Below are 23,413 nucleotides of genomic sequence, written 5' to 3'. Positions count from 1 at the left end.
TATTGCCTCCATATTTCTTCCTTCCTGTCATGTTCCTATATGAGAAAATAGAACATCAATCTGGGAGGCAGGCAGACCTGGATTTAAATCCAGACCATCTAGTTGCTAACTATGTGACCTCGGGCAAAATACTTTGTACTTCTAAGCCTCTATATCTGTAAAATTAGGGGGCTGGAGGGAGGTTAACACCTATGTCATGAGGTTGCTGCTGTGAGAATGAATTGTAACGTTATGATACATCCGGTACCTAATGGGTGCTCAACAGATGAGCTTCCTTGCTTCCTTCGTCCAGATCCCTGTATCATCAACTCCCTTGGCCCAATTTCACCCTTATCTGCTCCACCTTCTCCTAGGTCAGTCACCCCCACCAGCCCCAAGTCTCCCCCACCCTGGGGCGTGTCACTTCCTCCTCTGCAGCCTCCCAGATCAGTACACAAAGGCTGCTGCTACCACCGGAGGGAGGAAGGGCTGCTCCGCACGCACCTGTGAGTACCAGGGCAGCAGCTCTCCTGCCTCCTCTCCTACCCGCCCAGGCCCCACCTGGTCCTAACCTCCTGGGAAGAGGGCTCTGACCTGAAGACACCCAGGGTTCAGCTGAGTCTTGAGAAAGGCTCTGAAGACCTCTCTGCATTCCCAAGATCTCCTGTTCCTGTTTCCTCCTCCAGTCTCACAAGCCCTCCCTCCCCCCACCCATCCCTCTTGTGTTGGTTTCCCAAGAGTGGGACTGGAGAGAGAAAAAGGAGGTAGGGGATGCATGAGTGCTATCATTTGCTTGCCGGCTATGTGTTACGGATTATGACGAGGTAAGTTTCTCCCAATATTACTCCCCAGCTGCCATCCCTGCTGCCTGATGCCTTGTGCTCGGCTCAGGCCTCCTCCCGGTTGGTACCTTGGCCACAGATCCCACACTCCTGGAAGACTGTGGCTCAGCGGCTCAGTTCTGTCCCCTCCTTGTGACACTGAGTGGGCAGCAGAGGGTTCCTCCTGACTTGGGAGATCTGGATGGGTTGGGGAGATGCTCTCTTTCTCAGCTGCTCAGGGGGCAGTGGGGTATGTATTGGAGTCAGAATTAAGTCCAGGAGAATGGATAACCCCAGAGGGAGAGAAGCGAAGATACAGGAAGGCCAGAAGGAAAGAGAAAGGGGATCAGATAGAGCCCATTGGGGCTGGTGGGGAGAAGGCACAACTTTCCATGAAGATGGTGCCCGGGTTGGAGGGGAGGAAAGCAGCAAACAAAGCGGGAGGCCTGGCCTGTGTCAGTCCCTGCTCTGCTGTAGTTTGCTGGGGGACCTTGGGCAAGTCACTCACCACTCTGGGATTCAGGTTTCCATCTGTAAAAAGAGGGGGTTGAAATAGAAGATTCTGCCATTCTACGGTTAGGATCAGAGTGGGAAAGGAAGTAAAACAAAGAACTGTGAAGAAGTGGAGAAGAGAAAAGTAGCTGCAAGATGGAATCAGATCTCTGACTAGGAAGGGGAGACAGAGAAAGGGAGAGACAGATTAAGAGAAGCAGGTGGCAGGTCACGTATCCTGGGGAGGGGAGAAGGGGGTTGGGGGGGGAGTCCAAGGGCCCCCTTTAGGGGAGATGAGTGACTCCTTTGAACTCTCTGGGACTTTCTTATCCTGGGGGACAGTGTGGCCCGGAGCCCCACCTGTGAGAGATGAGTCAAAACTGGGCTGCAGCATCCCCAGCCTCGCCGACCACAGGCGTGCAGAGCCAACAAGGCTGAGGTTACGCTGAGGCTGAGCCCTGGGCTAGCCTCTCACAGGAGGGTGGAGGCTCTGTTAAATATATATCTACTACGCCTGAGGTCACAGGTGGTGGGGAGCAAGACGGGGGAGGTCAGCAACTTGGCACCACACCCCTTCGCCACAGCCCGTGCAGATCATCTGGTACCAAGTCTGGGCCCAGGCTGAGAAGGATGCAGATGCTTCCCGACAAGGAGTTAGCTGGCCTTTCAAATGCACTGTCGATGGGGACGTGAACGGGCACAGCCCTTCAGGAGCTCATGTCAGTTATGTTGGCACTACTCACCAGCATTACAAATGATACCTATTTATTAACCCTACAAATCCTCTTCCAGGGGTTTATCCTACAACATGCACACGTGAAATGATAAATCCATGAATTTTCACTGCAGCGTTGTTTATAATAGTGAACAATTAGAAACAACATAAATTCCCATTACAAGAGACTAAATACAACATGACATATCCATGCGATGGAAATCTATATAGCTGTAAAAATGAACAAGGGAGTTCTTTATTTTCTTGGGTTGCAGGAACTCCAAGAAAACTAGTCCAACCAAGTAAGATGCAAAACTGGGTGTAAAGTATTCTAGCATTTGTTGAATTCTATTGTTTGATTCTATCATTTGAAGAGTATATATGTGTTCATGTTAGTCTGTATATACACTAAAAGTCTCTAGAAAGATTATAGGCAACAAAAGATAATAATAAATGATGGTTATTTATTTGAAGTTAAGTGTGGAAACTGGGGTGGATGGGGGATAGGAGTGGGAGATTTCTATCATCTTAACTTTTTGGTTTTTTAAATTGTGGGAAAATACACATCAAATTTATAATTTTAACCATTTTAGGTTACAATTCAGGGGCATTAAGTACATTCACAGTGTTGTGCAACCGTAACCGCTATCTAGTTCCAGAACTTTTTCTTCACTCCAAAAGGAAACTGCCCATTAAGCAGTCACTCCCCATCCGCCCCTCCTCCCCAACCCCTGGCAACCACTAGGCTACTTTCTGTCTCTATGGAGTTGTCTAGGCGGGCTATTTCATATCGATGGAGTTGTACAATATGTGGTTGTTCATGACTGCCTTTGTTCATTTAACATAATGTTTTCAAGGTTCATCAACGCTGTAGCATGTATCAGTCCTTCATTCCTTTTTATGGCCAAATAATATTTCATTGTATGGATATACCACATTTTATTCATCCATTGATCAGGTGATGGGCATTTGGGTTGTTTCTACCTTTTAGCTACTGTGAATGGTACTGCGATGAACAGTATTGCACAAGTTTGTGTTTGTTTAAACACCCGTCTTCAATTCTTTTAGGGATATCCTTAGGGGTGGAATTGTCAAGTGCTAGGGTGATTCTGTGTTTTAACTTCTTGAAGAATCAACAAACTGTCTTCCACAGTTGTACCGTTTTACATTCCCACCAATAACGTATGAAGGCTCCATTTTCTCCACGTCCTCAACACTTATTTTCTATTTTTTTTTATTACAGCCATTCTAGTGGGTGTGAAGTGGTATCTCGTGGTTTTGATTTGCATTCCCCTGATGACTAATCGTTTTGAGCATCTTTTTATCTGTGGTTAGTCACTTGTCTATCTTCTTTAAAGAAACATCGAAGTCCTTTGCACATTTTAAAACTGGGTTGTTTTTCTCTTTGTTGTTGTTAGAGTTCTTTAATATATTCTGAACACTTAACAGATATGTGATTTGAAAATATTTTCTCCCATCCTGTGGCCTGTCTTATCACTCTCTTGATAGCGTCCTTTAATGCATAAAAGTTTTAAATTTTGATGAAGTCCAATTTATCTATTTTTTCCTTCATTGCTTGTGCTTTTGATGTCATAGCTAAGAATCCATTGTCAAGTCCAAAATCATGATGATTTATCCCTATATTTTCTTCTAAGAGTTTCACAGTTTTAAGAACTTATACTTAGGTCTTTGGTCCATTTTCAGTTAATTTTTGTATATGTTGTGAGGTAGGAGTCCAACTTCATTCTCTTACATGTGGATATCCAGTCATCCCAGTACCATTTGTTGAAGAATATTCTTTCTGTATTGAATGGTTTGGCATCTTTGTTGAAAATCAACTGACCATAAGGGATGGATTTATTTCTGAACTCTCAGTTCTATTCCATTGATCTATTTGCCTATCCTTATGCCAACACCACACTGTCTTGATTATTGGGGCTTTGTAGTAAGTTTTCAAAGTGAGAAGTGTGAGTCCTCCGACTTTGTTCTTTTTCAAGATTGTTTTGGCTATTCATGCGATTCCATGTGAATTTTAGAATTTTAGGATTTTCCATTTCTATAAAAACGGCCATTGGGATTTAACTTTTTGACTTTTGAAGCATGGTAATAAATTGCCTATTCAAATTTTTAACCTAGATCCCCTTTGTGCAATGTACAGGAAAGAGAAATTTTTATCAAACCTGGCCTTCCTTCCTCCATTATCCCAGACCTTTAGACAGTTCTTCTTATGGTCTAATCTTTATTCCTCTTGCTACCATGTCAGTTAATTACAGCTGACTTTTCCTGCCTCTTGCACGTACTCCCTCATCTGCTCCAGCTTCATTTCCTCTCATTCCTAATCCCTGACTTTTCCCCCTTATTTAGAGCCCCTGACCCTCTTCCTTTAGAATCCAAGGTTATGAAAGCTAGAAGGGCTGTCAGATTATTTTTTCAACTCCCTTACTTTACAGTTGTGGAAACTAAGGCTCAGAGAGAAAATCTGACTTGACACCAGCCAGTGAGTGACTGAGGCAGGACCAGACTTGGTCTGTTTCCTGTTTGGTTCTCTTTCCACTATGGCTTGGAATCTTGGTGAACAGACCTGCGTGCAGACCTTAGTGCCTCCAGGTCCACTCTCCAGACTCTTAGTTAGGCTATTTTGCCCACTCTGGCCTCATGAAGTCTGCATGCAGGAGGGTTGGGTCTTTTCCAAGGCTCCTACCCTAGCCTGGGATCTGCCCCTTCCTGCCATTTTGAAGAAACTGCTGAATCCACAGGGGGAAGTGAAACTATGGGGACAGATAAAGAGTTGGGGTAGAGTTTTGAGAGGGACGACCACAGGCTAAGTTTAGAGGGCTGAGAGCTTGGGGGCCCTCGCTGAGGACCCACATGTCCCCCTTTATATCCTATTACAGACCATGGTGGCTTTGTCAATGGTCCTTGTTTTCCTGCTGGCCCTGAGCAGAGGTGAAAGTGAACTGGACGTCAAGATCTCATCCCCACAGGAGACCACCGAATGGGGGGATCCTGGGCTGTCCCTACCAGGGTCCTGCCAGCCAGCTCCCTCCTGTCAAAAGTGCATCCTCTCACACCCGAGCTGTGCGTGGTGCAAGCAACTGGTAAAGATGGGCCTGTGGCCTTTGAACCAAGTGTATGTGTGTGTACAGCCTGGATACACGAGTGTGATTGTGTGGGTACGTGTGTGACTTTCTGGGTGCACTCTGTAGTTCTGTGTGTGACTGAGTTTGTGCACATAGGACTCCTGTCTGTGATCGTGTGTGTGTGTGTGTGTGTGTGTGTGTGCATACACGTGCACTCGAGGTTCCTGCACATGTATGTTTATGTCTGTATCTATGTATTTGTGTATATGTGGAGAAGACTTGTGACCATAAATTTGGAGGAAGCAAATGTTCCTGCTGGAACTCACGCTTCTGTCTAGGGAGAGGGATCTTTTGTGGGTGTACATGTGAGAACGTGTATTTGTCAGCTTGGGCTGTCATAGCAAAATACCACAGACTAGGGGGCTTAAGCAACAGAAATTTATTTCTCACAGTTCTGGAGGATGTGAAATCCAAGATCAAGGTGGTAGCTGATTCAGTTCCTGGTGATAACTCTCTTTCTGACTTGCAGATGGGCTGCGGATAAGCTCTCTGGTGTCTCTTCTTATAGGGATCTAATCCCATCATGAGGGTTCTACCCTCATGACCTCATCTAACCCTAATTCCTTCTCAAAGGCCCCATCTCCAAATATCATCATGTTGGGGGTCAGTCCACTGCAGAAAGTATGTGACTGGGTCTCTGGATCTGTGTTGGGGGGGGGCATGTTCCTAGGTATGTAGCAGCCTGTGACTGGGAGGGTAGCAAGGAAGGAGCTGGAAGCCTGTGGGCCTTGGGGGAAAGGCTTGAGCTACCTAAGTGACAAGAAGGATGCTGGGGAGAGGGTGTCTCCCTGGCTGGTCAAACAAGACTGTTTTTTTTTAATTTTTTGGGAAACTTCAATTAATTAATTTATTTTTGGCATGCAATGCATGTGGGATCTTAGCTCCCCGACCAGGGATCAAACCAGTGCCACCCCCCTCCATTGGAAGCAGGGAGTCTTGACCACCAGGGAAGTCCCAGGCTGTTCTTTTTTTTTTTTCGGTACGCGGGCCTCTCACTGTTGTGGCCTCTCGCACAGGCTCCGGACGCGCAGGCTCAGCGGCCATGGCTCATGGGCCCAGTCGCTCCGCGGCATGTGGGATCTTCCCGGACCGGGGCACAAACCCGTGTCCCCTGCATCGGCAGGCCAGGCGGACTGTCAACCACTGTGCCACCAAGGAAGCCCCAGGCTGTTCTTTTGTTTATGCCTTAAAGAGACAGGGCTCATGGTGTAGCAGAGCACGAGGGGCGCCTGAACTGGAGAGTGGGGAAGAACTGTCTCTCTCACAGGAAGATGGAGAGTTAGATGAGATAAGAAATGAGGGCACAGTCACTAGGAGGCCGAGCTACAAAACTGAGTGGGTCCAGGGGAAAGGCACATAGTGAATCTGGGAGGCCGGGAAGGGGAAGACTCAGAGTCAGTGGGAGGCAGAGGCCAGAGGTGCCAGGCAGGGACTCTTGGGACAGCTGGGTATATGTCTGTCTCCTCCAATCCCCCGACCAGAGGCTGGCACCCGGCTCAGCTGAGAAGCCACTCTAACCATTTCCTTCCCCTGTGGCTTCCCAGCCAGTGCCAGGGGTACCAGACACATTGAGGGGGAGCGGGGGGTTCTCTCCTGTCCCTATCCTTCCCCTTCCCAGGGACTGTGGGTCTTAGTCTGACCCCCTTCCCATTTTGGCCTGAGCATTCAGGGGAGGTTGGACTAGGAGGTCAGGCTCCTCCTTTTTTAATGGCAGTGAGGTCCCTGAGATCTCAACAGGAAGTCTGTGGCACTGGGGGAGTGGAGAGGTAGGGTGTCTGGGGAAAGGGGGCATCCAGATAAGGGTAGGAAAAGGAGCGGTGCTGTAGGAAGTGGGGTCTGACAAGGAAGAAAGGACGGCGTTCAAGGGTAGCTGTGGGGGCTTCCCTGGTGGCGCAGTGGTTGAGAGTCCGCCTGCCGATGCAGGGGACATGGGTTCGTGCCTCGGTCCGGGAAGATCCCACATGCCGCGGAGCAGCTAGGCCCGTGAGTCATGGACGCTGAGCCTGTGCGTCCGGAGCCTGTTGCTCCGCAACGGGAGAGGCCACAACAGTGAGAGGCCCGCGTACCGCAAAAAACAAACAAACAAAAAAAAGGGTAGCTGTGGAAGGGAGGGGAGGGAATCGGGGGGGGGGGCCCAGAGAGTTGCCTGACAGGGGAGGGCTTGGAAGTGGCCGGGATGCCAGGGTGGTTCTGGGAGCAGGGCTGAGGGGTCCAGGGGACTAGGGTCCCGACGCGCTTCCCCTTGCGGCGCAGAACTTCACGGCGTCCGGGGAGGCGGAGGTGCGGCGCTGCGCCCTTCGAGAGGAGCTGCTGGCCCGGGGCTGCCCCCCGGAGGAGCTGGAGGAGCCCCGCGGCCGGCAGGAGGTGCTGCAGGACGAGCCGCTCAGCCAGGGCACCCGCGGCGAGGGGGCCACCCAGCTGGCACCACAGCGGGTCCGGGTCACGCTGCGGCCAGGTGAGTTAGGGGGTGGTGGGCCGCCGGGCCCGGGGCTGGGCTGGGATTCCACCGCGCCCCACCGACCTCCCCACTACCTCCACCCCCAGGAGAGCCCCAGCAGCTCCGGGTCCGCTTCCTTCGAGCCGAGGGATACCCTGTGGACCTGTACTACCTTATGGACCTGAGCTACTCCATGAAGGACGACCTGGAGCGCGTGCGCCAGCTTGGGCACGCGCTGCTGGTGAGGTTGCAGGAAGTCACCCACTCCGTGCGCATTGGTGAGCCCAGCGGAGCCCTGCCCCGCACCTGCCGGCCCTCTGCCTCTAACCAACCGCCACCCTAGCTTCTGCCAATGTCTAGGGCACACAAGGGCCCCACCTGCTCTCTCCCGTTTTTTTGTTTTTTTCAAGAAAGTCAGGCAAGGGTTTACTTAAGTGAAAGTATGCTCTCAAGGGAAGAGCAGGGAGACTCAGGTGAGTAGCTGCCCTGAGTTTTTTTTGCCAGCCGGTTATGTGGGGCATAGAAATGAAGGGGCAGAATATTCACTGTGCCCTCTCTCGGTTTTTAATGGACCTGGCCAGGCCACGGGTTCCTGACATCTCTCCCCAAAGACATCTATCTTCTAGGTCAGAGCTAGAGGGGGTTTGAGAGACTGTCCAATAGGACCCCTCATTTTACTGGAAGGGTAACTGAGGCCTTCAGTTTGGAGAGACTGTGTTCAGACAGCTCCCAGGGTCAGACAGTGCCCTAGACGCACCCACCTGGACACTGCCCTGGTGCCACTTCTCAGGCCCGTGTCTCCTGGACAAGGTCTAAATGCCATTATCCCTGCTGTACATTCTGCATTCTGCACTCATCCCTCTCCTGTTCTAGATCCCCTCCTTCATCTTATGCTGCTGCTACACCGCACACCCGTCCATTCTTCCCCAGCTTTAACCAACCCCCTGCCTGCCCACTGCTGTGCCCTCATCTCTATCCTCCACTTCCCTGAACATGTGCTCTCACCCCTTTGCCCCTGCTGGGTCCCGGGTCCCGGCCCTCTAGGAGCACCCTCTCCCATCACCTCCGCTATGACTGTCCCCCCCGCCCCCCACTTCCCAGGGACTCCCCTCCTGAGTCCTCAGCAGTGCCCCCCCCCCCCCCCCCCCCGTCCTGCATCCTGTTGCTGTCCAGTGACTTCTGCCACTGTCTTCATGACTCCTCCTCCCAGGCTTTGGTTCCTTCGTGGACAAAATGGTGCTGCCCTTCGTGAGCACAGTGCCCTCCAAGCTTCGCCACCCCTGCCCCACCCGACTGGAGCGCTGCCAGCCGCCCTTTAGCTTTCACCATGTGCTACCCCTCACCCGGGATGCTAAGGCCTTCGAACGGGAGGTGGGACGCCAGAGCGTGTCCGGCAACCTGGACTCGCCTGAAGGTGGCTTTGATGCCATTCTGCAGGCTGCCCTCTGCCAGGTGAGGGGGCGGGGAAGGGCCCTGAGTCTGAAGGGCTGCTTGGGGCCAAGATGGCCACCAATGGTTACGCAGTTCACAATTCTAGGGGGTGGTCTTTGTATTATAGTCTCTGTAGTTTGCATATCTATTTTGACAATTTGCTGGTGGATTGGAGTAAAATGTCTTGAGGAAGAGGCATGTTTTCCTTTTTTTTTGATGTGGACTGTTTTTAAAGTCTTTTTTGAATTTGTTACAATATTGCTTCTGCTTTATGTTTTGGTTTTTTTGGCCACGAGGCATGTGGGATCTTAGCTCCCCAACCAGGGATGGAACCTGCACCCCCCTGCACTGGAAGGCAAAGTCTTAACCACTGGAGCGCCAGGGAAGTCCCGAGGCGTGTTTTTCTAATTCACAAGACGGCCTCCACTAGCAGCAACCCTGTTTGAAGGGCTGGGGAGAAGCAGGGAGCTGGAGACAGGGGGCTGGACAAACTGACCAGAACAAGGCTGGCCAAATCCTTGCTCCTAGAGCAGGCGGGGGTGGCTCAAGGGCCATCCATGCCCAAGTGCACAGCCTACCCCCCAACCCCACTCCAGGAGCAGATTGGCTGGAGAAATGTGTCCCGGCTACTGGTGTTCACTTCAGATGACACATTCCACACAGCTGGGGATGGCAAGTTAGGTGGCATTTTCATGCCCAGCGACGGGCACTGCCACTTGGACAGCAATGGCCTCTACAGTCGCAGCCCAGAGTTTGTGAGTTGCCACCCTCACCTGCCCCGCTCCAGCAGAGCCACACCTCCTCTCCTCCCAGGAACCCACCCTCCAGCCTCACTGTCCTTACGGGTGATGACCACCCTGCCATCTTCCCCAGAAGTTCCTCCTCTCCATGTCCCCCCACTGCTCAGACAAACCCAAGTCACTCCACTCCCTGGCCCTTCCCTCCTCCTTGCCAAGCCTCCAGGGCTCTTCTAGCTGGTGGAACCCTGGATTTCCTGGGTTGAGGGTACCTTGCGTGTTGTGAGGGGGACTTGGGGTGCTCACCTTGTCCTGACTCCCTGCTCCAGGACTACCCCTCCGTGGGTCAGGTAGCCCAGGCCCTCTCTGCGGCAAACATCCAGCCCATCTTTGCTGTCACCGGTGCCACACTGCCTGTCTACCAGGTGAGAGTTGTCTGAATGCCAAACCCTCCCACTCCCAGCCTTTCTCACTTCCCTCACAGGCCCATTCTCCTTCCAGACCCCCAGAAGCTTATTTCCCTAGAGCTGTGACCCACCATTTCCCTCAACTCCTCACGCTGCAGGAGCTGAGTAAGCTGATTCCCAAGTCCGCAGTGGGGGAGCTGAGTGAGGACTCCAGCAATGTGGTACAGCTCATCATGGATGCTTATAATGTGAGGGGCCAGCGTGGGGGCAGGGGGAGGGGGAGGGTGGGCACTGGGGAAAGATGGAAAGGGACCCTTAGGTGGGGTGGCGGAACTAAAAGGGGATGGTCACTTTTTGTGTAACACTCCACAGCTCCTACCTACAGTCTGCATGTGGCTGTCATTAATAGCTCATTCACTCAGTCAGTCTTGCATTCATAAACCTTAAGTGCCTGATTTGTGCAGAGCATGGAGCCCTGCTCTGGGCAAGGAAGGGAATTAACATTGATTGAGCTTTTATTTCATGCCAAGCACTGTCCCGAGTACACACACTGTTTGCTGTCTTATTTATCCCACTAAAACCCCTGCTTGGAAACTAGTGTTCCAATTTTATCGATGGGGATACAGACACAGGGAGGCTAAGTGACTTGCCCAAGGTCACAGAGATAACAGATGGAACGGCTGGCACTTGTCCCCCAGTCAGTCTGTACATAAAGAATGTGACATCTGGAGACTGCCTTCACTAAGCTTATAAATAATTCGGAGATACTCTTCACAGGAACCATAGAATTTTACAGGTAGAAGGAACCATAAAAATTGGTTTCTTGGGTTTAGGTCTTATCTCTGCAACTAGACTGTAGCCTTCTTGATAAGACGGACCATGTTCCAAACCCATGGCAAGAAAATCTGAGACAATATCAAATTTCCCAGGACAAACTCAATTGAAAGAATCTGCCCTTTAGACCTTGTATGCACACCGGTTATGTGTCCTGATCTGGGGTTTGAAAAACACAGCCACTGCATGTTTACAGTGCTGGCCAGCCCGGCCCCCAGCAGGCCTTCGCTGCAGCTGCACTGAAATGCTGCGTTAGAGGCCTCTGGATTCTGTGTTCTCACTCAAGGTTATCACGGGTCCTTCCTGCAGAAACTCCTCCTGACTGGGCAGAATGGAAGGAGTGCCCAGGTGGGCTGATGGCAGGCTTCTGGCAGGATTTGGAACAGCTGGAGAGGGCATGAGGTGGGGTTGGAATCCTGCCTTCACATGGTTACTCTCTCTCCCTTTCCACAGAGCCTATCATCCACTGTGACCCTTGAACATGAACGCTCTCTACTCCCTCCTGGGGTCCACATCTCTTACGATTCTCAGTGTGGGGGTCCTGAGAAGAGACAGGATGAGGCTGGTGACAGGGGCCAATGCAACCACGTCCGAATCAACCAGACAGTGAGAAGGAAGGGCGTGGGGGTGGGAGTGGGAAATTGAGCAGGCAGGGAGAGACGGAGGACAGGCCCAGGAAGCAAAGCAAAAAGCATGGGGTGGCCTTCCACCCATCCTTTCTGAGGCGCTTTAACGAGCAGCCTGCTCAGGAGTGTTTCTAGGAGGTGGGTGTTAGCACGACCCTATCCCTTCATTTACTAGGAAGTAGGGCTCTGGATGACCAGTGTGTTTGGTGTGTGCCCGTGCACATACAGGAGTGCACGTGATCTTAGTTTGATTTCCGCCTGCCCTGTCCTCAGGTGAATTTTTTGGTTACTCTCCAAGCTACCCACTGCCTCCCAGAGCCCCATCTGCTGAGGTTCCGAGCCCGCGGCTTCTCAGAAGAGCTGACTGTGGAGTTGCATACACTGTGTGACTGTAACTGCAGTGACACCCAGCTCCAGGCTCCTCACTGCAGTGACGGCAAGGGGCACCTACAATGCGGGGTGTGCAGGTGAGGGCCTCCTGCTTCCCTTCACCTATATGGCTCCCCTGTATTCCTCCTCCCTTGCCTTCCCTCCTCCCACTGGCGTCTCTAGACATCTTTTTCTTAGACATCCCAAGACTCCACCCTGATTTTCACCTCCTGAAGCTTCTCAGAAATGCCAAACCCTCCCCTCCACCAGAACCACCCCCCCGACCCCCTCTATACTCCTTGGTGCTCCATTATATTCTGGCCTCCTGTCAGCCGCTGGCGGCTCTCCAACTATCTTGAGATCTTGGGTTTAGAGGATTCTGGGAAAGGCAGGTCAAGGCATGGTCAAAATCTATGACTCCCCTTTCCCTCCCCTGCCTTCCCCTCCCAGCTGTGTCCCTGGCCACCTGGGTCGACTCTGTGAGTGCTCTGAGGCTGAGCTGTCCTCCTTGGATCTGGAATCTGGGTGCCGAGCCCCCAATGGCACAGGGCCCCTGTGCAGTGGGAGGGGACGGTGCCAGTGTGGACGCTGCACCTGCAGTGGACAGAGCTCTGGACGTCTGTGCGAATGTGATGATGCCAGCTGTGAGCGACATGAGGGAATCCTCTGTGGAGGTACCTGGAGACTTTGGGGAGAAGGACGGGGTCAGAGTGGCTTCCTCAAGGGTGTTCAGGCTGTGGGAACTTCTCTGCACTAAGGGGAGGAATCAAAGATTCTGGTGTAGGGGTTGGAGGGTACCCGGCACGCTTGTGAGGGAACTGGATGCACAGGAACAGGTCAGCTCTAGGCAGCCTGTGGCGGCACGTGATGTCCAATGCCTGTGGGGAGTATGACTGTCACCCTGCGCGTGGCTCTGCCTCAGGCTTTGGCCGCTGCCAATGTGGAGTGTGTCACTGTCACGCCAATCGCACGGGCAGAGCATGCGAATGCAGCGGGGACACAGACAACTGTGTCAGTCCCGAGGGAGGGCTGTGCAACGGGCATGGATACTGCAACTGCAACCGCTGCCAGTGCTTGGATGGCTATTACGGTGCCCTATGTCATCAGTGCTCAGGCTGCAAGACGCCATGCGAGAGACACAGGTGAGCCCTCAGGCCTTGCGCCTTGGGAACAGGGGCACAGGGCTCCTTGAGCCCCTCCCACCCACCTGCTCTTTCTGCATGTGGTTTGGGTGACATCTGTCCAGCTGGTAACTTACTGGCACCCGCTGGACAGGGACTGCGCGGAGTGTGGCGCCTTTGGGACTGGTCCTCTGGCCGTGAATTGCAGCCTGGCGTGTGCCCATGCCAACGTGACTCTGGCTTTGGCCCCTATCCTGGATGATGGCTGGTGCAAAGAGAGGACCCACGACAACCAGCTCTTCTTCTTCCTGGCAGAGGATGAAGCCGGAGGCAGGGTCATGCTGAGAGTGAGACCCCCAGAAAGTAAGTGGGCAGGGATGCTGTGGACATGCCAGATGGGGCCCTGGAAGTTTAATGGGTAGGGCCTCAGAACTCTGGAGGTAAAGACAATGGGAAGTCAGGCTGGGGGTTGAAGCGGAGCTAATGAATCCAGGCAGAAGTGCAGGTGCTGGACCAAACGGACAAGGCTAAGGCCCTGAGCACTGGGATAACCTTGGACCCTGTGGAGGTTCCCTTTGTTTTCAATGACAGGCAGGTCTGGGGAGGCTGGATGAGGCTGGACACGCTGTGGGTAACTGGTGATCAATTCCTAGGCCCTCTCTTGTTTCTTTCCCATAGAGGGGTCAGACCACACCCAAATCATCGTGCTGGGCTGTGTGGGGGGCATCGTGGTCGTGGGACTGGGACTGGTCCTGGCTTATCGGCTCTCAGTGGAAATCTACGACCGCCGAGAATACAGCCGTTTTGAAAAGGAGCAGCAGCAGCTCCACTGGAAGCAGGTGAGGCTGCCCGCTACCCCACTGGGTGGGGTTTTCCTTGCTTCCCCTGGTTAGGTGGGCTTTGCTTTCTGCCTCACCGTCGCACCCTCCACCCTGACTCGTTCTACTTAGCCGCCCCGCTGCTGGCCTACCCCCCTCTGTGGGCTTACTCTGGTTCCTCTGCTAATTCCCATCAGCTCCTGGGGTCCTCCTGCCCAAGTTCTAGGCTGGCCTCTTAGTACTAGATAAAATCGGAGTCCTGGGACTTTTCCTCATCACTTCCGACTTCTTTCCCCAGGACAACAATCCTCTCTACAAGAGCGCCATCACGACTACTGTCAACCCCCGCTTTCAAGAGGCAGAAGGCGCCCCTCTCTGAAGTGGGGAGGGACACTCACTGCAGGGCTCTTCTCTGGCGTGGAGGGAATTGGGGCATGGGGTCTCGCAGTCAGCAGCTTGGTAGGGGGCTAATCCACTGCTGAGTGGTCACCCATACTTCATTCTTAGAGTGACACCCGAGAGGGGACTACCTTCTGTGGCAACCTTGCTTCCCTACCTCAGAAGTGGGGGCTACCCCCCACGTATACAATAAAGAGTCTTACCTCAGAGCACACGTGTCAGTTTGCTTTACCCCAAGGCCAGAGCAGGCTGTAGAGCCTGGGCCTCAGGAAGGCTCTTGTGCATTCCTCCTCCTGCCACCTGAGGGCAAGGAGAGGTTCTCAAACTTAAAGTGCAGAGCAGACTGCACGATATGGGTTGCCTGGGGAGAAGCAGCAGTGGGCTGGGGTGGGCTACTGAATCCTCAAGTAATGCTGACGTAGGAGGCCTAGAGACCATGCTTGGAGAACCGCTGCCTTTGCTGGTGTCTGGCCTCATTCTGTCCTGCTGTGCATGTTTTTTTTTTTTTTTCCTTATTCTGAACTGATATCCTGTATTTATTCTACTTGTTGCTCTCTGCAAAGGGGAGCTTACAGGGTGCTGGAAGTCGTGGGGTGGTTGGTTACACTTGGTGGAAAAAAAGAAAACTACTTCGGCCCCAGTGAAAAAGCTTCTCCCAAGGATATTCTTCCCAAAGAGGAGATAGTATGTACAAAAGCCCCATTTTCTTTTTATTTAAATATCCTAAATATATCACGAAGGAACATACACTGCACTTTAATGGTAAAAAGATACAAGTTTATAACATTTTATAAAAACTACCATTTAAAAGTGATCTTGTTCATTTGATATTCCCCTCCCCCAATAGCAAAATAAGTATATTAAAAAAAAAAAAAAGAGGATGGAGAGGAAAGGTAGGGTAGGAGGGATTAAGATAAAAGCCCCAGGGCCACATAGAGGCAAAGAACATCTGGGGAGAGGGTTAAAAGTTGTGGCAGACTCCACACCTCATTTAACCCTCCAATGTCAAGCCATGGGGGCACAATCAGTAGCTAAGTGATGACAAGAGGCTATTGGGGGGGGTGGACGGAAAAGACTTGGGGTGCTGGGAAGGGCAGGGCTGGTGGGACCTGGTACAGGAGCCCACCTAGGAACTGGCGCTACTCTTTCCCAGGTCCCTGAATCCCATGTCCTGGTCTCTGAGAGCCGGCCCTACCTCCCTCTCCCTTCACTCCAGACACACCTGAGGCGGCTTTCCAGTGCTAGACCCCACCCAGCAGTGGGGTGGAACATTGGGCCCAGGAGCCTTTGCAGCGGTCTTGGTCTGTGATTTCCCTGGGGTGTAAGTGGGACTCCTGGGCTCCCTGGGCGCTAAATCGCTCCTTTGGACTCTCAGCTCCTCTCTCCTCACACATCCATGGCCCCAGAACAACAGCACCTGGACAACTGAGCTAACCACCTGCTCCTGTGTTTCCCCTCACCCAGTCCTCGGCAGGGGTGGTTCTGGTATGGCTCTTTGCACATTCGCTTAGAAGTTCCCTCTCTCCCACCCACCCAGGCAGGAAGCCAAGGTCTGCAAAGGGCCAGGGTACATCCGGACCTAAACACACATTCGCACACTCAGGGGCACAGATCACTCGTGTGATTCTCTCCACACATACCCCAACTCACCCCAACCATAAACAGATTAGCCGCAGGTGACAGGAAGCAAAGCCTCCCACTTTCAAAAGCGCGTTTGGAAGGACAGAATTTTCTAAATGTATCCTAGACAAATCCCAGCCCCCAGCAGAGCCCTCTAACAGGGAGGGGGCTGGCTCACATGCAGAAAGATGCCCTACTTGCAGGGACCAAGGGCAGGTCCAAGGACTCGCGGTCTAGTTTCTGGACCACATTAAATGGGAGTGCCAGCACAGAACTAGAAGAGCACAGGTAGCAAACACATTCCCCAGCGTCTCCCCCACAGGATCTCAGATGCTGTCAGGGAAGATCTAAAGGGTGTCACGCCTCCTTTCTTTTTCCCTGAAATCCTCACACCTCAGAGGTATGGAGACCCCCGCCCCGCCATTTCCTCCAGAATAGGTAACAGCCAGGAGTCTGCTGCTGCTACTGCCTACATTTTTCTGGGAAATGAAATCACTTCCTGGAGATTGCCATCTCAGATCCCCACTGACAGCTTGGTCAGGTTCACCAAGTCAAGTCTCCATGATTCTTCCATAATTACTCACCCCTCCTCCCCACAGGTCAGGGCAGGCCACAACCTGGGAGTCAACCAAACCCCAGAACCTCCCATAAGGATCCTTTCCTTAGCAGGAAGAGGGTTTTTATTTCACTTTAGAAAATTCATATTCACAAGCCCTGATTTGGGTTAGAAACATCCTAACCACCAGTCTGTGGAATCAATCTTAAAAAACCCCTCCAAAACAAAGCCCTCCAGTCCCCCAAGTTGAGTTCTTCTCTTGGGACCTCAAGCACCCTTCAGATTTGCTGGGGTGGGGAGGTGGTCAGGAGAGGCTGCTTTACGCTCATCCTCCCCTGAGCTGAGGGCTAGAGAAGGGTTTGGCTCAATAATATGCCATCTCCAAGCATACAAAAACACTCACATACCACACACACACCCACACCCCCACACCCCGCACTCCCGATCGCTTTTTGGGGGGTGGACAGGGTGGTGGGCTCAGAGCAGAGAGGAGCAAAGAGTACAGTTAAGAGTAAAACCTACGTTAGGTTTCCTCCTCAGTTTTTTCTCCGCAGCATCCCCACGCCCTGCAGTTCTTGGTTGGGTAGGGACGGCCATCAAGAAGGAAGCCAAGACCTTGTTCTTTGGGACTGAAGGCCAGACCCCCATCTCCTCTACCTGAATACAGTGATAGGACTTGGGCAGGGAGAAGAGCTCACACTGCCCAACAGTCATGTCAGGGGACACCAAATTCCTTTCGTTTCTTCAACAGCTGTTACCCAACTTGGGGCTAGTCTTGGGTTGCTCCTAAGAGGGCACAAGGAGAGAGATCCCACTTTGACATCCATGACTTCCTGCTCAACATCTGTCTGGCTTAGGAGTCAATATCAGCGAGGTAGCCAAAAACTATCTCCAAGACCAACTGCCCAAAGAGAGAAAGGAAAGGGGCCACTCTCACCCAAGTTTCCTCCAGAAGGCACTTGAGCTGACCCCATTAGGTACCAGTGTGGCATGGGCCATTACAACAGCCATGGCCACAACTCTTGCTCTTCCCCGAAGGAAATGAGAGGTACCTGTCCACTCTTCTTGGATCCAGCCCTTGTCTGCTCCTGTCACTGTTCTTCCTTTTGTCCCTACAGTGTATAAGGAGACCAAAGTAAGCTCAGCTGCCATCCCTGATCCTATTCTCCTTCAAACAGGAGATGAGGTACAGGGCTGTGGAACATTGAGGATCAACTGCAACTAAAAACTCAATTTTGGGGGAGGGCTGGACCAGCCACAGTCCCTACTTTGACCAGGACTCTATACCTCCGTATTACCTGTTTCCACAGTGCACCTGCTGAAATCGTTTTTGGATAAACAAAAACAAGAACAGAACAAACAAATCCCTCTCCCCGATCTTTTCCACTTCAGCTGCCAGCTGGAGTCCAAGGTTGTGGGAGCCACACTTCAGTCTTGGTCCTGTACCTTTAGTCCCCACCTAAGACCTCAGACAAGGGTCCAGGGACTAGCTTCCCTACCCAGGAATGCTGAAGGAACTTCCCCGAGATACTCATAGTCTCAGATTATTTACAGAGCTGAAGCTCTGGGGCCTGCTGTCCCCGATGCACTCTTCTGGTCTCCTGGGTCCACTCCTCCAGGAGGGGGACAGGTACAGACGGGGTGGTGGTGGGACCATCAGACCAGAGGGGTGCGCTCTTCGGTAGAATCTTCTGATCACTCCCACCACCCGGGGCCCCTTGCGCCTATAGAGAAAACTGCCCGTCGGAAGTCTTGGACTGGCACCCTTGGCACATCCGTTTGTGTCTGAGTAATCGATCTGTCCGAGAAAAACACTGAGAAGAAAGGGAGGGTTAAGTGCCTGAGAGGAGAAACTCAGTTACTATTGGCTAGAGCTGCCTTCCCCACACAGGAGAGGCACACATCCCATTCTACACCCCCTTGGCACGTACACAGACGGCATGAGTGCACAGTGGTTAAGAACGCAAGCTCCGAAGTCTCAATTCTGGCCTAGAGCTTAGTAGCCGTGTGACCATGGGCAAGTTATCTAACAGCCCTGAATCTGTACACTCATCTGTAAAATGGGCTAAAGGTACCTACTCACAGAGTGGCTGCTTCGTTTATCACATATTTATTGTGTATCTATCTCAAGGCAGGTACAGTTCTTGGGGCTGAGGACAGAGTGGAGAACCAGAGGGACAAGGTCTCTGCCTCCTGGAGCTTTCATTCTAGTGTTCTGCAGATTCAACCTAAGAGCACGGAGCAAAGCCTGAGACCCAGCAAAGCATCCAGGAAGTGTTAGTTGTTATCGTTTCTCATCTCTTGTTCTTGTCTTATTTTGGTCCTGGCTCTTACATTCTCTACAGATCAGATATTGACCTCCCAGGGCAGGGATTTTATCTCTTCCTCCAAAGTGCACCTGCTCTGAAGTTCGATTCAGTTCGTCTCTTGTCCCGGATCTGCTGTGTCCTTGGGAAACTCAACCTCTCTAAATCTCAATTTCCCCATGGGTGAAATCAGGACAACACAGCTTCCTCACGGAGTTAATGTGAAGGTTAAACAAAGTAATGTCAGATATGCTCTCACAGTGCCTAGCACAGAGTAAGTATCCAAGAAATGCTATTATTATTATTACAATTATTCTAATGGCCCCTACCCATGATCAGCTACATAAGGCCAGAGAGACATACATCACCCTGAGGTACTAACTCTAACATGGCCAGGAATGCTAGGTGGCCCCTTGTCAGGCAGGGAATGGCGGCAAGCCCTGGTTCTTAGGGAAGGAAGTCTGTGTGTGGGCGTGAATGGATGACACGTGAGCTTACCTGATGACACCGTTCACACTGGTAAGGCTTTTCCCCACTGTGTACACGCTTGTGACGCTCCAGGTGGTACTTCTGGATGAAGCGCATATCACATATGTCACACTCAAATGGCTTCTCACCTGGCCCAGGTGGAGAGAGAGAAGCGAACATCAGGAGGTATACATGGCAGGGACCTCATTCCAGGTATTTTCCCAGAAATCTTTAACTTTTAGTAATATGCAGACACCTAATGGGGAAGGGTCCCCAAAGCTGCTGGTCTCAGTGACACTAGATACATACAATGTCTCTGCCTCATTCACTTACTTTCTTTCTCTATTAGTATTTCTAATACTTACTCCTTAAAATAAACCCCACAAGAGCTACACGCAAATATAATACAAACTATGGACTATTCTCCCCCTTTGAACGTGAGCAAGAGACTTACCAGTATGAATAAGGATGTGCCTCTTGAGGTGGTAACTGCTCCTAAAGGCTCCAAAGCAGTGTTCACAAACAAAATTTTTGGGAATCTTTACTTGAAAAGAACCATTTTGTTCCACTACCACCACCTGGGGGCAAGAGTCAGGTATGTCATGAGGCTATCCCTCTGCCCTCTTCTTGCCCCCATTCTGCTCTGGGTCTATTTCAAACTGCTGGACAAAGTAACTTCTCTGATGCTGTCATCTCCCATATTCCTTAGAGTTAAAAGACCTTCTAAGGAAGGAGGTAGGGTGTGCAAGCTATCTGCCTCGTCAAACCCAACACTCTGAATTGACCTGAGGGGGAGTCGGCCTGCCCCTTTGCCACAGAATTTCATGCTCCCCTGACCCTCCTTCCCTTACCAAGGATGTTTCAGAGAGGGCAGAGATCAATTACCAAAGTGGTCCCTGGATGGAATCGGGGTGACACACTCACTGGCTATGAGGGAGCAAAACGCCTAGGGAGAGCTCCGGGTTGAGCCAGAGAGGGAAGAAACAGGAGGACTGCCCTATTCCCAAGCTGGACCAGTTTGGGAGTTACCCCATTACCTGCCTTTTTCTTTTCTTTTTTTTTGGCCGTGCTGCATGGCTTGCGGGATCTTAGTCTCTAACCAGGGACCGCCCTCGGCAGTGAGAGCGCCCAGTCCTAACCGCCGGACCGCTGGGAACTCCCCATTACCTGCCTTTTTAACAGTCTTTTTTGAATGGGAGGCCTCAGCCAAGCTGTCATCGTCTTTGCGGCTCCGGGACTTATCGCTGTCTTTTCGGTGGCTCTTTGAATACAAATCAAATCTAAATTTATAGTCCATCTCAGAACACAAGACAGGAGGCCAAAAGCTGCTTTGAGACAACTTACAAATGAGAGTAAATCACTGCCCCGAAGGTTTAGAGAAAGTATGCATTCATTTCCTCGCCAAGTACCCTGGTTTTAAGGAGCTGTTGTACAGAAAAGACCTTCCTTTTCTGTACCCTTTTCTGTATCCTCTAAAATACCCACATTCATTCATTCCCCAGCTGGATCCCCTTTCCCACTTCCCTAAATAGAAGCACTAAGGAATCAAAGCTGGGCATCTTCTGGCAGAGAGCTCGGGCCACCCGACCCCCAGGTGCCGCAATGGACTCAAGTGCTGTACCTGACTCGAGCACCTCAGCATATCAGGGCTACCTGCCCGCTCTCCATTCTCGGCCTGCTTGCTGGCAATCTGGCTCAGCATCATCTTCTTGCTGGCTGCAGTGGGAACCAAACTCACACCTGCTAGGCCTTCACAAGCCAGGAGACTTGCCTAAGTTGAAAGGAGATGAGGTGTCAGGTCACCTGGCAGGGCAGGGCAAAAACAGACTGCCAACTTCTAAAGAACTACCTTTCACACCCAGCTACTAACATGCTGCTTCTCTCTAGGGAGCGTCCCTCCTCACCACAAAACCCTGCTTCCTTCAAGAGTCCTCCCTAACTCACCTCACCAGGAACTACTTTGTCATCTGTCAGCATTTAGATACAGACCAAGTGAATAATCCACGTCATTGACACTTCTGTCATTAGCACTGTGCTGGGTAAAGCATGTGTCTATGTGTTACTCTGAAGTATTTCTAAGCCTTGTGTGTGGGCATGAGGGTCTCTCCTGTTGACCCACTGACACGGGAGATTTCTAGGGGAACTTCCTTCTTCCTCCCTTGATGACACTCAGCTTCACAGAGCCCACTTACGATTGGCAGACCTCACTGGTGCCAAATGTACATTCTATCGGGTCCTACAAACATGTTTATCAGTAAAGTTAGATTAATTTCTCCCTTTAGATTTTAAATTCCCTAGATGTTGCCAATTACAACAGATATAAAAATTAAAACACTTGGAAGGATTTTGGAGTTGAATATACAATTTCTCTCCTCCACCCCGGCCCACCATTTATATGTGTGCATATCCGTATTTTTTCACATTCCCTGCTATACATACAGTTTAAAAATGACTTAAGCAAGAGTGAACACGATGCTGTGAAGTGGGCTGCAAACAAAGGAAGAAGAAACTGAAGGGCTCCTACTCTGCATGGAAAGGAGGAAGCTATGCATGCAGCTGGAAGAAAGCCAATTATACTGTAATCAGGCTGCCATCCTGGTGAGACTGGTAGGGGAGGGTCCCTGGAAGGAAGCTGGGAGCAGCTCTGGGGTTGCCTGCATATAGCTTTTCTACCCAGATAACTACAATAACCTATCAAATCATCCTGTCTCTCCAATCCATCCTGTATCCCCGCAATGACAATTACCTTCCAAATACACTGATGTGACGTCACTCTGCTGCTTAGCATTCTTCAGAGAGTTCCCATTCCTTACAGAATAAAGACTAATTCCTCAGCAAGGCATAAAAGGCCCTTCAGTCACTCTGCTTGTTTCCCCAGGAAACAACTCCCTTTCCCTAACGTTCCCATCTATCACTATCTACCACATTCCTCTAACCAGGCCCCACTTAAATCCTTTCCTCCTTAACTAGCAAACTACCTGCTGTACTCCTAACATCACCACATCCTTCCACGTCTCTAAGCCTCTGCCCATGCAGTTCTCCTTGTCTGAATGCCCTGTTCTGCTTGTTTATCTAGCAAAATCCTATGCATCCTTCCAGCTTCAACTTTTTTCATCCAAGCAGAAGGATCATTCCTCTCCTTCAGTGTACATACCTCTATTACTGCACATTCCTTCAATCAACAGATTCACTATGTCTCTACTACTAGCCAGCCACTAGGCAAGGTGTTGTGAATATAAAGATAAACAATAGAGTGTCTCTTCATCTCCCCCCGCCCCAACCCAACTAGCCTGGAAGCTTGTTGGGGACAGGGACAATTTTATTCATCTTTGTATTCCCAGCACAATGCCTTGCATGTAACAGGAGCTCACTAAATTCCCGTTGAAAAAAACAAATGAAGCATTCACCAGACTGTTCACTCCCTCGTGCCCCTCAGCAGTTAATGTACCAAGTGTAAACTGAGTACATGTTGCTTTGCAAATGTCCCATCAGGGCCTGTGATGCAGTATAGCCTACCTCCTTCATTTGACTGGAAGCTCCCTGAAGGCAGGGGCTGTGGCCTGTCTCCTTTCCTTCCTCTAGATCTCCCCCTGGTGCTTAATACAGAGCTTCGCTCACTGGGTTGGTCAATATGTTGACTAAGGCAGCATTCAAGAGTGAAACTGCAAACACGCCTCCCAGTGATCTTGAAGGAGGAGGACTCGAGAGCTTTTTACCTGAGCCATGCTGATTTCTCTTAATGCAACCCAAAAGTTCACGAGTTTCTCGATCCACCTTTTCTTAAGACACTGTTGTTTGAAGAACTGTCACCAAATCACTGTAACAGCTCCTTCGTGTCCCTTCAGTCCTGCTGCCATACTGAACTGCCTTTGTCTTCAAACAGAACTTAGTGTCCTCCAAAAGAAAGATAGATGTTCCAAGAATCCCTGGTCTCTGCCTGGTTCCTGCTTACTATCTGAAGAAAAAGAGTCTTCCAGTCTTGGTTTTCCAGCTGAATTCTCTAGATGAAGTTCACGATCTGTTTCAGAAACCTGAAACCAGAAAGGGAGATGGGGCTGTTAGGTGCAACATCCTCAGGCCATACAACCTGCAGTGAGGTGAACTCTTTTTTTGCCAGGCGCTCTCTGTGCAACTCCA

The 23,413-nt window shown here is 51.1% G+C and overlaps 2 protein-coding genes across 13 annotated transcripts in view; one reads left to right on the top strand and one right to left on the bottom strand.

The window, feature by feature from the left end:
* ZNF740 (zinc finger protein 740) overlaps positions 1–23,413 on the bottom strand; it is a 46,734-nt gene that overhangs the window by 22,323 nt on the left and 998 nt on the right. For 3 of the 11 annotated variants that reach the window (XR_010932419.1, XM_067696708.1, XM_067696713.1), the window contains exons 2-6: positions 22,993–23,307; positions 20,898–21,047; positions 20,448–20,537; positions 19,731–19,854; positions 19,307–19,425 (exon numbers count right to left, since the gene is read on the bottom strand). Coding sequence is in view for 9 of the 11 variants with exons in the window: in XM_067696708.1 (XP_067552809.1) it covers positions 19,307–19,425; positions 19,731–19,854; positions 20,448–20,537; positions 20,898–21,047; positions 22,993–23,001 (492 nt within the window). In the remaining 2 variants the exon portion in view is untranslated. The other 8 variants (XM_067696711.1, XR_010932417.1, XM_067696712.1 and 5 more) reach the window with 8 other exon arrangements.
* Positions 1,590–14,535, top strand: ITGB7 (integrin subunit beta 7). Of its 2 annotated transcripts, none has more exons than XM_067696691.1 (14): positions 1,590–5,105; positions 7,401–7,602; positions 7,692–7,862; positions 8,795–9,036; positions 9,612–9,770; positions 10,082–10,177; positions 10,318–10,407; positions 11,447–11,599; positions 11,893–12,086; positions 12,439–12,662; positions 12,911–13,130; positions 13,318–13,472; positions 13,788–13,948; positions 14,226–14,535. In XM_067696691.1, exons 1-14 carry the CDS (start codon positions 4,905–4,907, stop codon positions 14,304–14,306), a joined length of 2,349 nt encoding a protein of 782 aa, XP_067552792.1. In that variant the 5' UTR covers positions 1,590–4,904; the 3' UTR covers positions 14,307–14,535. The 2 variants fall into 2 exon arrangements, with proteins under 2 accessions (XP_067552792.1, XP_067552791.1); XM_067696690.1 differs by having other exon boundaries at positions 13,264–13,472.

The sequence above is a fragment of the Pseudorca crassidens genome, chromosome 11, assembly GCF_039906515.1.
Source record: "Pseudorca crassidens isolate mPseCra1 chromosome 11, mPseCra1.hap1, whole genome shotgun sequence".
NCBI lineage: Eukaryota > Metazoa > Chordata > Mammalia > Artiodactyla > Delphinidae > Pseudorca > Pseudorca crassidens.
This window is presented reverse-complemented; position numbering and strand designations above follow the sequence as displayed.

Coding starts and splice junctions, on each gene's coding strand:
- ITGB7 (XM_067696690.1), top strand. CDS start 4,905: ATGGTGGCTTTGTCAATGGTCCTTGTTTTCCTGCTGGCCCTGAGCAGA. Junction 10,408..11,446: donor TCATCATGGATGCTTATAAT/GTGAGGGGCCAG, acceptor CCCTTTCCACAG/AGCCTATCATCCACTGTGAC. Junction 13,131..13,263: donor ACGCCATGCGAGAGACACAG/GTGAGCCCTCAG, acceptor CCCGCTGGACAG/GGACTGCGCGGAGTGTGGCG.